The following is a 14,818-nucleotide window of genomic DNA, read 5'->3' as shown; positions in this document are numbered from 1 at the left end:
AGTGCAGCTAAGACAGGTGGACAGTGTCACAAGAAATTTTTCTTATAACTAAGGGATATCAGAAGGGGAAAATAAAGTCAAATTTCTTGATCCTATGCTATCAAGGTGATTTTGTTCTCACCTAGTCCCTGGTCCCCAGGGTATTCTGTTGATCTCAATTTAGAGAGTATAGTGCTGGCTGTAACCAGTTGGTTAGAGCATGTGCTGAGAACACCAGTGTCAAGAGTTTTGATCATTGCTGATCCTGGGTGGAGCTAGCATCCCCCCACCAACTCCCCTCCCTCAAGAAAAGGGAAAGTAAAAAAGATCAGCAATGGGCTGGGTGGTTAATTCAGTTAGTTGGAGCATAGTGTTATAACACCCATACTGGTCAGCTGCCAAAAGAAAACCAAACCAAAAAGTTGTAAGTACAGTCAGTTGGGATGAATTGAGTCTACACAGAAAAAAAAAAAGAAAAGAAAAAAGAAAAAGTGGTTCTGTTAGGCACAGAAAAGCTTCAGGTAACAATATATTTTTAAGTAATCATAGGACACTCATAACTGTCCAGTATTTTTACAAAACATTGTCTTTATTAATTAAATTACATACACCTGTAGCTCGAGTTCTGACCAATTCCCAATATATCAGTCCCAAATAGTGAATAGAAATAGAGCAACTTGATCAGGTGACTGTTCCCGTTGCCCATCTGCCCAGGAAAAGGGATAACCAGGTTCCCTGTGAGCAAAGATTGTCATGTTAATTTTTGGGGCAAAGAGATTTTATTTTAAATTTATAGTAGTTAATTCATTTTTTAAAAGATTTAAAAAATTTGGTATTGACAGCAATTTAGATGATTCAGAAAAGACTGGGAGCACTAATGTAATAGTTTTGGTGATAGGTAGATTATCATTAATTGTGTATATTGTTTTTTAAAAACTTTCCATTTTGAAAGATTTCACTTACCAAAAAGTTCCAAGAATAGTCCAGAAAATTCTCATTTGAGAGTAAGTTACAGATATGATGCCTCTTTACCCCGAATATTTCAGTATATATTTCCTAAAAACAAGGACATTCCCTTACATAATACAGTGTGATGATCAAAATCAGGAAATTAACACTGATAGAATACTATTATCTAATCTACAAATTTTATTCAAATTTTGCCAGTTGTCCTATTAATGCCCTTTATAGAAAAAGAAAACATGTTCTGTTCCAGGATCATTCATTCCCTTTTATTGTCATTTATTATTAGTCTCCTTTAATCTGAACAGTTTCTCAGTCTTCCCTTGTCTTTAATGACTTTTAACATTTTTGAAGGGTAAGGTCATTTTGTAGAATGTTTCTCAGTTCAGGTTTGTCTGATGTTTCCTCAAGATTAGATCCAGGTTGCATTTTTAGCAGGAATATTACACAGGTAAAGTTGTGTCCTTCTCAGTGTATCATATCAGGAGGCACACAGTGTTGATTCATCCCATCATTTGTGCTGTATCCCTTTGTAATTAATAAGCATGTTATGATGAGATGCTTTGAAATCATGTAATATCCTGCTTAACATCTATTTAGGATTCTTGCCTTAATCAAGGATTCTTGCCTTAATTAATATTACTATGATGATTTGGTAAAGAGATTTAAAAAATTACTCCATCTATAAAGTGAGTGAGGAAAAATCTGGTGTAGGCACATAGGTGTTACCAGAGAATGAGTTCAGCTGGGAGCTTAGATGGTTTAACCAGGCTCTCTTTCACTGGGGTTCAGTGAAAGAGAACAGGCTACTTAGCTATGTAAAAAACAAAACAGGGGTGGCTGGTTAGCTGAGTTGGTTAGAGTACAGTGTTATAACACCACGGTCTAAAAGTTTGGATTCCCACACCTGCCAGCTGCCAAAAAACCCCCCAAACCCTGCACAAAACTGTGGAACTAATTAGACAGAACTCCATGCTCTGACTTCTGCAAACTGCATCTCTCTTCTCCAGGAAATAGAGGGTCTTCTTTCGGTTCTGGGCTCCCATTCCAACCCCAGGCCATGATAACAGTCCTGCAGAAAGCTGCTGAGGTGATCACTGGCTGCTGGGGAGGGAAATGCAGAGGCTCCCCAGCTAAGGAGCTGTGTCTCCTTCATAATAAAAAATAGATCTAGCTACTTTAGAAAATTTGATTTTTCAGTTTGAACTGGGGCTTTTCAAGTTTCATGGGCCTTTTAAATCTCATGTGACTTTCCAAATTAGTTTGTTACATGTAGGCAATATTGCAAGGGAAATAGTTAATTCGCAGAGAAGACAGCCAGGGGAGAGGACCTATAGGGACTGGGCCTTGACAGTGTTTGGTTGGGTAGCCCCATTCCTGCCCCTGCTGTTCCTGCCTAGACTTGAAAGGACTAAGGAAGCTTTTCTTCACATGGGTTTTCCTCCTAAAATGTTTAAAGTTGTGAGTGGTGCTGCTTAAATTACATGATGTGAATATGATGGGGACACCCACCGTTCCATGAAGGTCACCCCATTTTTGACCTTGGCTAGAGGGCTGACTCATAGAGTGCCCGTGGTGTGGGACAGATCCAGGAATATCACAGTCACAGCTCTCTTGGCCATGTGGGCACAATCTCAGCCTGTCAGCTGTCACCTCCCTGTGACTGTACTTCTCAGAGTAAGTGGGAAGGACAGGCATAAGTGTCCTAAGGAGAAGATCACAAGGCAGGGCTGCTGGGGAAGGCAGAGTACCTGGGCTGATCCTGCCCCTTTTTCTCTGCTTACAGCTGCCCTATGAGAAGGCCTGCAAAAATAAGCTGTTTTGTGTCGCTGAATTACAGTTGGCCACCACCATCTCTCAGTGAGTTGAATCCTTTTGTCATGGTTTCCTGCAATTAACTTCCTCCTGAAGGCTTACCTGGGCAAACCCCCCATCAGGATCTACTGACACTCCCTTCCCCTCCCCTTCATGGCCCACATGGGACTTTGGCATTTATTATCTCATTATGTCCTCAGCCACCCCATGAGGGAGGCAAGACAGCGATTTGTATTCCTATTTTATACATTAAGAAACAGACTCAGTAGCTGAGGGCCCTATATAGGGTCACAGTTGGATCTGGTGGACTTAAACCCAGGTCTCTTGACATCCTGGACAGTGCTATGTTCATAACCCAGTGTTCTTCACTCCCAGGGCTACCACAGCTAGAGGTGACTTCTTTCCTGGCTCACCTCTTGGCCAATTAATTAATCAATTCATCAAATATTGCTGGGGCATCTTCTCTGTGCCAACCACCCTAGGTGCTGAGGATACCTCAGTGAACAACAGACAAAAATCCCTGTCCTCCTGGTGCTTTCAGAGGGAGAAGATATTAAATAAGTAAATTCTATGTTGATGAGATACACTATGAAGAAAAATAAGGCAGGGAAGGTGGGTTGGGGTGGGGCTGTTTTAAATAGGGTGGCCAGGGAGGGTGACACTTTGGCACATACAGGAGGAGGTGGGGGAATGAGCTATGTGGGTGTCTGAGGGGAGAACAACTGCATGTGCCCTGAGACAGGAATGTATGTGCCTGGCAGGTAGGAGGCAGGACAAGGACCCTGGGTGGTGGCAGTGAAGCAAGGGAGAAGAGGGGGAGGAATGTCAGAGAGGGAAAGATCCAGTGGGGCTTTGTAGGCTCTCATAAGGGCCTTTACTGTGAGCTGGGAGCCATAGTAGGAGTGACATGATCTTACATTTTAACTGGATTATTCTTGCTGCTGTGTTGAGAATAGACTGTAAGAGCAAAGGTGGAAGCAGGGAGATGGTAATTACTATTATTGTAATAACTCAGGTGAGAGATGATCATGGTTTGGACCTGGGTGATAGCAAAGAAGGTGGTTTGATTTTGAAGTTAGAACCCATAGGATTTGCTGACAGAGTGGATGTGGGAAGTGAGCGAGAGAGAGAGTGGTTACAACCTGAACATCTGGAACTGCACTGCCCAACACACTAGCCACTAGTCATATTTGGCTTTTTAAACTTAATTTAACTAAAATTAGATATGATTAAACATTTAGTTTCTCAGTCGCACCTGCCACATTTCAAATGCTCATACCCATGTATGGCTAGTGATATTGAACCAGTACAGATATAGACTATTTTCATCAGTCATTGCAAAGTTCTATTGGACCACACTGAATGATGGAGTTGTCAAGAACATGAGCTTGATTTTGGACGTGAGATGGTCTTAAAATGGTTCCCTGGCTACTAGTGCTGTGTATGTATCATGGTACTGATGGCTCATTAGCCAGAGTTGGCATCTATGGGGAATGATGCTGTTCCCCAAGTCCTGGTAAGTGCTTTCATAGACGTCTGTAGGACGTGCGTTTCAGATGTGGACAGCTTAGCACTATGCATCACTAAGGACCCAATTCAAGTGCTTTGGAATTCAGCCTAACAAACAGACCAGCTGTTTCCCAGCCAACTCCATCCAAAACAGAGAGACAGCACACACAGTTTGCCCTACATCGCCCCCTGGTGTACATAGCGAACAATCTCTTTTTCAAAAGTACTTGTGTTACTGAGCCTAATTGTCAGTGTGCAACTGTCTCTGTGGTTTTAACCTTTGTACAGACATCGATCCCATAAAGAATCTAATGAAAACTACAGGCCCCTTTCTCCCTGGAAGATCACACGTGCATACATAAGTGTTTGTATTCGGTGCCCTCTGAAACTGTTCCTGGACTTCAGGCTAAGAAACCACCCTGTTAAATATCCTGATGGTGCTCAGATCTCTCTCTTGGGCTCTCGGACAGCTGACATCTGATTACCTCTACCTTGTTACCCTAGAGGCACCTCTCATGTCCCAGACTGAACTCATCTACCATCCTAGGGTCGATCACCTGTGTTCTGCCCTTCAGTGAATAGCATGCAAGCTGGAAACTCGGAACAACTGCTTGGCTCCTCTCTCTCTTCGCTCTGCTTACCTTACCACCTCTGACTTCTCCCCACTTCTTTCCATCTCCACTGCTACTGTCTTATTTCAGGCTGTATCATCTCTGGTGGATTTTCACAGGAGGCTCTGTCTCTGCCTCCCATCTATGCCCCCCAGTCAATCCATCCTCTTCTCAACTGTGATAAAGACTAAAGCAAAGCAAAACAATAACAACAAAACACACATCACATTACTTCCCAGATCTGCACATTCCATCTTTGGACATTTCAGACGGTTAAAAAGTTTTCTTTGTATTGTTAGTATGTTTTCTTGTAGATCTCAACTAGTGATAGTGGTTCTGCAGCCTGATAGGGGCCCCATAGTACCTCAGCAGTCTGAAGGAAGCTCTCACATATCCCCAAGTCTTCTCTTCTCCAGGCTGAATGGATGCATGTCTAAAACCATAGCCTTTAAATTGGAAGGGCCTGCATGATTCTGTGGGTGGGAAGCTGAGGCCAGTGAAGGCAGGACAGTGTGTGGCTTGTGCACACTGACCTCCAGTTCTGAGCAGAGTTCTGGTGCATATGAAGTGCCCCATACATATTCGCGGAATGTGTGATTTGTGTCATGGAGTACCTTGCTTAGGGTCACAGTGAGTTAGTGGTGAAAAGAGGATTTGGATCCAGTTCTCTCAACTCTTTTTGGAGGCTGCTAGACCTCAGGCAATTTTGTTATCCTCTCTTGGCTTCTGTTTCCTCTTCTGTAAAATGGAGAGTAATTGTACTACGTCATAGGGTTATTGTGGGGATTAACTGAGCATGTGAAGCACAGTCCTTGGCACATGGTCAGCACTAAATAAAAGGTAGCCATTATTATCATCTCACACAGCAACTGAGATGGGTATAGCAGTCCAGGCATTTGATTATGTTGAGGGGAAGAAAATCTAGGCTAAATGTATCCTTTAGGCAACATATCCAAGAAGTTAGTTAACAATGTGCTATTCTATCGCGTGAAAGTTTTTACAGGTTAAATAAACTGGTAACACTTTCATCTATACCCTGTGCAGGCAGGAATTGATAGTTGGTCTCACAAAGGAGCTGACCATGAACATCAGCCTAACTAACTCTGGGGAAGATTCCTACATGACAAGCATGGCTTTGAATTACCCCAGAAACTTACAGTTTAAGAGGATACAAAAGGTAACTATGGTGCAGCTTTGGAGACTTGCCACTCACGTCCTTCCCTCGCTGCCGTACTTGCTTTTTTGCAGCAACCTCCTAACTGGTTTTCCTGCTTCCAGCCTCCTCCTGGTCCTTTCAATAAATGTTGAGTAACTAGATAAATCCCCTCCAACCCAACTATGTGCTGTGGATTTATTCTCTGTCTTAAAAACCTTCAGTGGCACCATTTCATTGCACAGTCACCCCTACCTGCCTGCAGCTTTCCTTAACCAGGGGTTCAGAGATAAATAAGCTCTAATGCCCTAAGGCATTGAGAAAGTAAAAAATTAGTTTAGACTGGGAATGTAACAATCAAGTAAAAATTAGTTTAGACTTGGAATGTTACAGTCTGTCCTTCCATTCATCAGGCTGGGATAGCAGACACAAAGCCAGCTGCAGAGATACTAGGAAACATTCGTTCTCCCAACAACACCCTCACAACATTGAGAAATTTTGTTCTCTAAAATTATAGATTAGAAACTTTGCTGTTTAAAGTTATATCACTAATCTTGCTCTTGCCTGGAGAATCTAGGTCACTTTGACAAAGAGAGAAGCAGTCTCAATTTCCATCTGAGGCACAGAGCTTCAGATAGAGTTTCTGGACACAGCTTTCCACACCTGTATTAACTTAATTGTTTCTAAGGAAATGACCCTGGGTCAACTTCGAAGTCCGGACCTGATATTGATTGGCCCCTTTACATACAGCTGTGCTTTGCTTTGAGACTGTCAGAATACTGCTTTATTTACATTTCACATAAACTCTGCTCTTCCTCAGAATCCTTTAACTGAGTAACTCTCTTTTCACTGAGACACACCACAGTGCAGTTTCCACACTGCAATGAGGCAGCAAACCTGACTCTGTCAAAATATAGGTTTGTCTCTGGTTGTTTTAGGCTATTTGGGCTGGGGCAGCATCCACTATTGAAAAAATGAAATTATCTCCTATGCATCTAGAATGGAACTAGTGATGTACCATCCTTGGGAGAATTAAGAAAATAGTCACTCAATAATTTTTTTTTTTTGGTGATTGGCCAGTAGGGGGTCTGAACCCTTGACCTTGTTGTTAGAACACTGCGTTCTAACCGAGCTAACCAGTCAGCCCCGACTCAAATAATTTTCTGTATTCAGTGGTCCAGGTGAGGAACCGTGGTTGAGAAAAGCTGCATGGCTGTGCTTGCACGCACACCGGCCTTTCTGTCCATCTCAGTGTGTTAAGTTTGCAGTGGTCCAAGGCCCAGTTCAAATGTCTCCTTCTGCATGAAGACTTTACAGATTCTTCCTAGTTGGAATTCATCTCTTTCTCCACTGCTATTGTTTGTACTTCTCTTAGAACCACCTCTTAGGCCTTGTATGCATTTATTTTTCTTTTCTTTTTGTTGGGTGGTCGGTATGGGGATTGGACCCTGGGCTTTGGTGGGCCTTGTATTTAAATTCCTCAACCATATGCTACTGAGCCCTTCTGACCAGCTTGTGAGGAAGACAGGGAGCAGTCTGATTTATTTGTGTCCCCAGCTCCTGGCAGGGTTTTGGCATGTAGAAAAATCAGTGAATGTTTGCTGAATTGGTGTGAGGAAACTGTTCCTTTTTTTGCTCTTTAAGAACAGTGTCTTCTGTGTTAACAGCCTCCCTCTCTGAACATTCAGTGTGATGACCCTAAGCCAGTTGCTTCTGTCCTGGTCATGAACTGCAAGATTGGTCACCCCATACTCAAGAGGTCATCTGTGAGTCTGTTTTGATTCATTGGTTCTTCTCTCTAGCATAAAGTTGGTATCTTCTACATCCCAGTCTCATTCAACTGGGGCTATGGCCCCCCTACTGTCCAGGAGGAAGGGGAACCTCAGTGAGCCCACAGAAGGCACCTGTGCCCCTGCAATGACTTGGCATTCTGTTCTTGTTATCAAAGATATTTAAAATGTTCTTTTATTCACACACAAAGTAAAACGAGTTTATAGTAGGATCGACTGGAGTTCTAGTTCTGGTTCACTTATCCATCAGCTGTGTTCTTCCCTTTAATATACTGTCAACCCACAGCATTGCTAGAACTGCTGTTTGCTCTGAAAGTAGGGAGTGTTGGGGATGCGGGCTAGTTTTTTCCAGTATACAGCCATAGACAAACTGTTGGTTCTCCTCAGTAAAGAAGAGTGAAGTTGGGGGTAGTATGAAAGGAGCAAAAGTTATTAGTCCTGAGGAGAGTCCCTGGTTTTTTTTGTGCTGTGGAAATGTCTGAAGTGGTTTCCTTGCCTGTCAAAGGGGAGTAATGCTTTCTGCACAGTTTCCTCCATGTTTGCATTAAAGCTTAAATGAAATAGTGCATGTGGAAATATGCTGGGCTACACAAATGTGAGGAATATGAATTGTTTCCTAGGGCTGTTTAGTTAATAGTAGACAGTTTGAATTGTGGATGGTATAGAGAGGAAACAAAAGCGACCATTTTTTTCCCCTTTAAAATAGGCAAACGTTTCAGTAGTTTGGCAGCTAGAGAAGAATGCCTTTCCAAACAGGACAGCAGACATTACTGTGATCATCACCAAGTGAGTAGCACCTGTGTCACAGCAGACTCAGGCTGTGGATCTGGAAGAGATTTCCCTCCCACGTGCGTCCTGTGAGAGCTATGGTCCTCTCACTGCCCAAGAAGGGGAACCTCAGTGAGCCCACAAAAGGCGCCTGTGCCCCTGCAGACTCGGCTTTCTATTCTTGTGATCAAAGATACTTAAAATGTTCATTTATTCACACACAAAGTAAAACTTTGGTATAGTCTGGTGGAATGAGCCTAGGAGTTATAGTTCTGGTTCATTTAACTTTGGAATAGCTCTGTCATCTGCAAAACCTTTATGTTTGGGGATAGGGTGGGGCATGGTGTTGGGAAGGGGTTCTCAAATGGGGGCAGAATGGAGGCAATACCTGGAGACCGTTTGGATTGCCGTACTTGGGACGAGGGGGCAGTGCTACTGGCATCTAGTGGGTAGAGGCCAGAGATGCTGCTAAACATCCATCAATATATAGGACGACCCCCAAACAGTTACCTGGCCTGTTTCAGTAGTGTTGAGGCTGAGAAACCCTTTTTAAACCAGTATTTCTCTAAGTGTGGTCTTCTAGTGATTCTTCTGCACTCTTAATTGCTTATCCCCAAGAGCCTTTTCTTATCTGACCCCCAATGACTCTGAGAAGCCAAGGCACAGAAGCAACTGTTATGAACAAAGCAGGTGTGCTGTGAACTAACACTCTTATTCCTAGTTCCAATGAAAGAAGGTCTTTGGCCAGAGAAACCTGCAGCCTTCAATTCAGGCATGCCTTCATTGCAGTTCTTTCCAAGTAAGCACTCCCCAGGGGCCAACACTAGTGTGACTGCTGTGCCTGGGGGACAGCTTCAGGCATTCTCTCTTGTGGATGGAACTGGTGGTCAGGGTGGATGTGGGCACTGTCCTTTTCTGAGAGGAGGCTGCTCAGAACCCAGGCTCTGACACTGATCTTTTATTTTATTTTATTTATTATTTATTTATTTATTTTTTTAAAAGATGACCGGTAAGGGGATCTTAACCCTTGACTTGGTGTTGTGAGCACCACGCTCAGCCAGTGATCAAACCGGCCATCCGTATATGGGATCCGAACCCGGGGCCTTGGTGTTATCAGCACCACACTCTACCGAGTGAGCCACGGGCCGGCCCGACACTGATCTTTTAAAACCTCATAGTGCTCCTCAGTGGAGGGGAAGTGCCAACTGGTCTTCCTACAAAAGGATACTGATGTGATGCTATGGAGGGAAGAGAGGGGCTACGGGATGGGAAAGTAAGGAGGGATAAAAGTAAGGCCACTCTGAGGAGTGATAAGAAGAAAATGAACCAGCCCAACCAGAGAATTCAAATATTCTCCCTCATCCCAACTGCCCTGCAGCCAGTTTACATTTTGACATTCAGCTTTGATTCCTCTTAAGGATCTGGTACCCCCTGTCCTAGTGTATCCAATCAGTAGCATTCAAGTTTATTCAAAACGAGAAGGGGACCTTGAGGCCTAACTTATGTCATCTCTCTCAATTGCAGGCCATCAGTGATGTACATGAACACAAGCCGGGGGCTTTCTGACCACAAAGAATTCTTCTTCAATGTAAGTGCTTATCATTGCAAAGCTACAGGTGGCAAAGCAACACCAGCTTTGACTCCCTACTCTCTGACTTTATTTTGCAGATACATGGGGAAAATCTCTTTGGAGCTGAATTCCAGTTGCAAATTTGTGTCCCAATCAAGTTACATGGTTTCCAGATTATAAGAGTGAAGAACCTAACAAATACTCAGGTACTTAAAGGCAGTTCTATATCATGATCACATCTGTTTCCAGAGTGACTGTGGGTTCTCAAAGGTATAAAAACAGGATTCTAGAAAAGGAGTAAAAACAAGGTTAGCCATGGGAAAACATTAGGAGTAAATTACCAAAGTCATGTTCAGAAGGAGTATCAAACAGTCAGATCTTAAAAAGCATTTGTTTTCCTCCCCTTGATGAAAAATAAGCAAAAATTCAAACCTTTCGAATAGACATGGAGACATTTATTTTCCCTTTAAAATCAGTAAGTTCTGCTTCTCTATGTGATTAGTGAGTGAGCTCGATAAACATGTGACATTTCTCACATTTTCCCGTATAAATTGCTTACTATCTTCCCTTCCTTTCCCTCTGGTCTGTCTTTCTTGGTCTCCATTTGCTACAGCCTCTTTCCTTTCAGTTGACTCCTCATCAGTATGACAGCTGAGGCCATGGTTTTCCATTTTTTTGTTTTTCTGTTTTTTTGCTCAGATTACATAAAGTGTCAAGGCTCAAAAAATGAAAATATGGTATTTACAGAATGACAATTAGAAAGAGGGCTTTTAAGATGTAAACACTTATTCTCATGTAGTTCATTTTTAAATAACACTTAACAGCAAGCTTAAAAATTTCAGTTCCATTTGGAAACAAAATTCTTGTTTGAGCAGCTGATTAGAAAGAAACATGTAAGAAAGGGAATTCCACCCTGCTCTGGGGATGAAGATTGAAAACAGCACAAGAGGTTTCAAGACCAGTGCCCTCTCAGTTTGGGGCAGTAAGACATTTGGCTTACTTAAATAGGCTGTGCTGGCAGAGCAGGTCAGTGGCAGAGCTGAAGTTCAGCACTGTCCTATGGAAATGCTGGATCTTTTTCTTCATTTGCTTCAAGGCAGGGGTGTTACGTTTAGTCTTGAAGGTCATTTGTTTCAGAATCTTATCTGTGAGGTAATGTAGCCAGAGCACATTATTATAAGGGTGATATTCACCCCAGCAGTTGTTGTTCTCCTTCCTCATGAGCCTGTAGATCTCAAACTGGTAGTCACCTTCACCTGTAAATAGGTCCTCATCCATGGAAATATCACAGAAAACTACAATCCCATCCCGCTCCAAGCGTGACAGGGTGTAGTCAATGATGTTGACTTGCAGCCCACAGGTGGGAATAGTGCTTGTCTTCCCGTTGAGTGTGTAGTGGAGCTCTTTGAAGCTGGTTTTCTTTAAGAGCACATTCCCCCAGTGTAAGTCTCGGTGCTCAAAGTGTAGCGATGCCTCTGCCACTGCAAGGGATGCTGTGATCTGGTGTAGAATGCTCTTTGCAGTAGCCATGGAGGACAACTTCGTTTTCATTTGCTCTAAGTCAGTCCCTCCAAACTCAAATTCTAGCACAATGAAGAGCTGGTCTTCCTCAAAAAAGTCAGGCCGGCCATTTGCAGATCCCTTGGTTGAGTTATAATGATCCCAGGCTTTGAGGAGCAAGGGAGGGTAAGACCCTTGAACACAGTGCACTGAGTTCAGCCCAATGAAGCCTTCTGTGTGGTTGCACACCTCATTAGACAAGAGGCTCAGCTCTTTGGAGATGATGATCTCTGGCAGGATTTCCTCAAAGGTTTTCTGATGGGATCCATTGACTAAATCTGGTCCTTCAATAGCAATGATTTTTAGGGCTACAGGTGTGTGATCAACAATTATTTTAAACACTTCGCCAAACACCCCTTCCCCAATCTTCTCACACTGTTCCAGTTTTTCTGTTGAAAGGCAATAGCTAAAGGGGATAGGACCTTCCTGATTGCATTCCCCATAAACCTTTTCAGCATCAGATACCTTTTTATTTGCAACATGTAGAGTCTTTAAGGGGCTTAGCAAATACAAGGAAGAGGAGTGCCAGGGAGACAGAGCACTATTTGTTCTGTTCATGACAGGAGGGTTTGAATATTCTGATATGAAGGATGCAGAGAGAGAACTGGCAACGGTATAGCTACTGCACATCTCTGACACATCAGTCACAATTTTCTTCTTGTGGAAACTGAAGGATGCCCTGGTTTGGGTCCAAGAGCAGGCATTCTGTAAATGAGTCAGGTCCTGGGTGAGGAATGAATCTTTCCCCATCTTTTGACCCTTTTTAAACTGGCGGTAATGGAGGAGGGAGGTTTCCACTGCCTCCTGATGTTTCCTCTTTCGTCGTGGCACAGTTCTCTCAGGCCTGTCGATTTTACCAGGTTCAATACAGCCCTCGAAACCACTGGCCTTCTTGTATTTTATCCGGAAAGCCCCCTGGGACCCAATCTCTTGACAAGAGTCCTGGTCTGTGGCTCTCTTCTTTCGGGTGCTTGATAGACCTGGGGCCTCCAGACTGTTTCCCACCAGTTCCCTTTCAGAGCGGGACTCCCTTACATTCTTCCCATCTGCCCCAAACTCAGAATCCTCAGGGGTTCTTAAGTCCACAAGGCTAAAGAGAGCTGACCTGAAGCTGGCACGGGCTTGGTGGGCCATCCCGGCGAACCTGCCTCCTCCTGTTGCTGCCTCCTGGGAACAGGCGAGAGATGCTTGGTTCAGGGAGGCTGCTGGAGAGGCGGAGGGGCCGGGGCTGCTGTCCCTTGGCGCTAGGGACCCGGGGATGGGCGAGGCCAGAGAGCTGAAGAGGGAGGCACTGGTGCCCAGCTCGTCTGTGTCCTTGGGCTGGCTGCACACGCTGAGGTCCGCGCTGGGCCGGCCTGGGTTGCGGCGGCCGGGGTTGCGGCTGGAGAAGGGCGGCGTTCGGAGCGGGCTGCAGGGGGTGCTGCACTTCTGCGGGGGCCGAGATCGCAGCCTCAGGCGTCTTGGGGTCACGGTCAGACTCGACCGTGTCCTGGACACGCGGCCCCCAGGACGCCTCCGCCGTCGACCCACCGGGCTTCCGGGGAAGTCAGGGTCGTCAGGATCCTCGGAAGCGACCGACTGCGAGGGGCCGCCGCTGCTGGCGTCGCTGCTGCCGCTGCTGCTGCAGAAATGCTTCCGGTCCTGCGGCGGGAACCACTGCGCTGCTGCTCGGCGCGGCCTTCGCCGCGGCCCGCCGCCAGCCGCAGCCCCATACGTTCGGAACAGCCGGCTACCGTGTCGCGGGAGTGACGCCGCCATGGCGGGCACCCGCCAAGCTGTTCAAATCCAAACACCGCGAGACTTGCGCGCGACGCGTACGTGGCCGCCTTCCGCCTCCCCGCCGGGTCCTAGCGCCCAGACGGGCGCATGCGCAGCGCGCCGGCTCCGCGGGAGCAGCGAAGGGGCAGAAAACTGGGTTAGTGTTCTCCGTGCGTCTCGGCAATGGCTCTCGTTTCAGGCCTACTCAGTGTGCACCCAGAGTCAGGAGCGCGCTTGTGGCAGCGATCCTGTTCAGGTGAGCTCGGTAGTCCCGAGAGGCCGAGGCGGGGAGGGCCTGAAGTGGGTGACAGGCGAGGCCAGGATGCTACTTTTCCAAGTTACCCCCTGAAGGCAAATGCAGGGCGGTCCCCAACGCCCGCCCTAACCTTTGGAGCTTTGCTTGGGCTACGGTGAGCGCTGAAACTGCTCACAACTTCTGTTCTGGGACCTTAGGATGCTTTGTGTCCTAAGCGTTAAAAAATTTAGCCTTTCTGCACGAAAGGGGATTGTGCTGACCACCCTTGCCTTTTCCAGCATGTGGAAGAATGGCATTCGGTGAGCTGTGCCATCACTTCAGATAAAGAAAATGTAACCGTGGCTGCAGAGATCTCCTTGGGTCACTCTAAGCAGGTACTTGTGACTGTGAAATGCTCCAGATTTGATTGTCCGGCAGTTCATGGGCATCTCTCCTAGAAAGGACAATAGCACCTAAAATATAACATGTCCTGAATTGGTCTCTTGATCCACCTCCTCCCCCAGCCTGTACCTTGGTCAGTTACTCGGGCTACCCTCACGAGGGTCATTTACTCCAGTATGTACTAGGCATTCTAGGAATTACCCTGACTCCTCCCTTTCCTACATCCCCATGTCTATTCCAGCAGCACAAGCGCTCCCATTCCACTGCCAAAATATATCCTAAATCCATTCACTTCTCTCCATCTCCACTACTAGGTAATTCAGGCCGCCATCGCTTGCAGGGGCTACTGCAGTTTCCTCGGAACTGCTGCTCTTGCTTCTGCTCTTCCCACACCATCTACAAATAATTCTTCACAAAACAGCTATCCATCTTCTAAAAGCAAACATTAGATGGTGTGTCTCCCCTGCTTAAAAAAAAAAAAAAAAACTAGTGGCATTTGAACACATTTAGACTAAAATCCATTTTTTTTTCACTGCCTTCAAGGCACTACATGATCTGGTCTCTGATTAACTCTTCAATTTCATCTAGTACCCTCCTCTCTCTGCCTCTGCCCCTTACTTATAAACCAGCTATTCTGTCCTTTCTGTTCTTCCAGATGATAATATTATTCTGGCCGAAGGACCTTTGTATTTGCTGTTCCTTTGC

The 14,818-nt window shown here is 45.2% G+C and overlaps 2 protein-coding genes across 2 annotated transcripts in view; one reads left to right on the top strand and one right to left on the bottom strand.

Annotated features, from left to right (window-relative positions):
- Positions 1-14,818, top strand: part of ITGAE (integrin subunit alpha E) — a 48,134-nt gene that overhangs the window by 27,558 nt on the left and 5,758 nt on the right. Inside the window, exons 21-29 of the mRNA XM_063109823.1 lie at positions 2,729-2,802; positions 5,922-6,054; positions 7,698-7,796; positions 8,527-8,606; positions 9,310-9,387; positions 10,113-10,176; positions 10,257-10,364; positions 13,676-13,732; positions 14,011-14,106. Coding sequence (XP_062965893.1) covers positions 2,729-2,802; positions 5,922-6,054; positions 7,698-7,796; positions 8,527-8,606; positions 9,310-9,387; positions 10,113-10,176; positions 10,257-10,364; positions 13,676-13,732; positions 14,011-14,106 — 789 coding nt within the window. The remainder of the gene's footprint in view (positions 1-2,728; positions 2,803-5,921; positions 6,055-7,697; positions 7,797-8,526; positions 8,607-9,309; positions 9,388-10,112; positions 10,177-10,256; positions 10,365-13,675; positions 13,733-14,010; positions 14,107-14,818) is intronic.
- On the bottom strand, positions 11,155-13,476 carry HASPIN (histone H3 associated protein kinase). The gene has a single exon (XM_063113266.1). The coding sequence runs from the start codon at positions 13,474-13,476 to the stop codon at positions 11,155-11,157; it is 2,322 nt and encodes a 773-aa protein (XP_062969336.1).

The sequence above is a fragment of the Cynocephalus volans genome, chromosome 10 (assembly GCF_027409185.1).
Source record: "Cynocephalus volans isolate mCynVol1 chromosome 10, mCynVol1.pri, whole genome shotgun sequence".
In the NCBI taxonomy this organism is placed as follows: Eukaryota; Metazoa; Chordata; class Mammalia; order Dermoptera; family Cynocephalidae; genus Cynocephalus; species Cynocephalus volans.
Note: the sequence above shows the minus strand (reverse complement) of the source record. Positions and strands in the feature narration are given on the sequence as shown.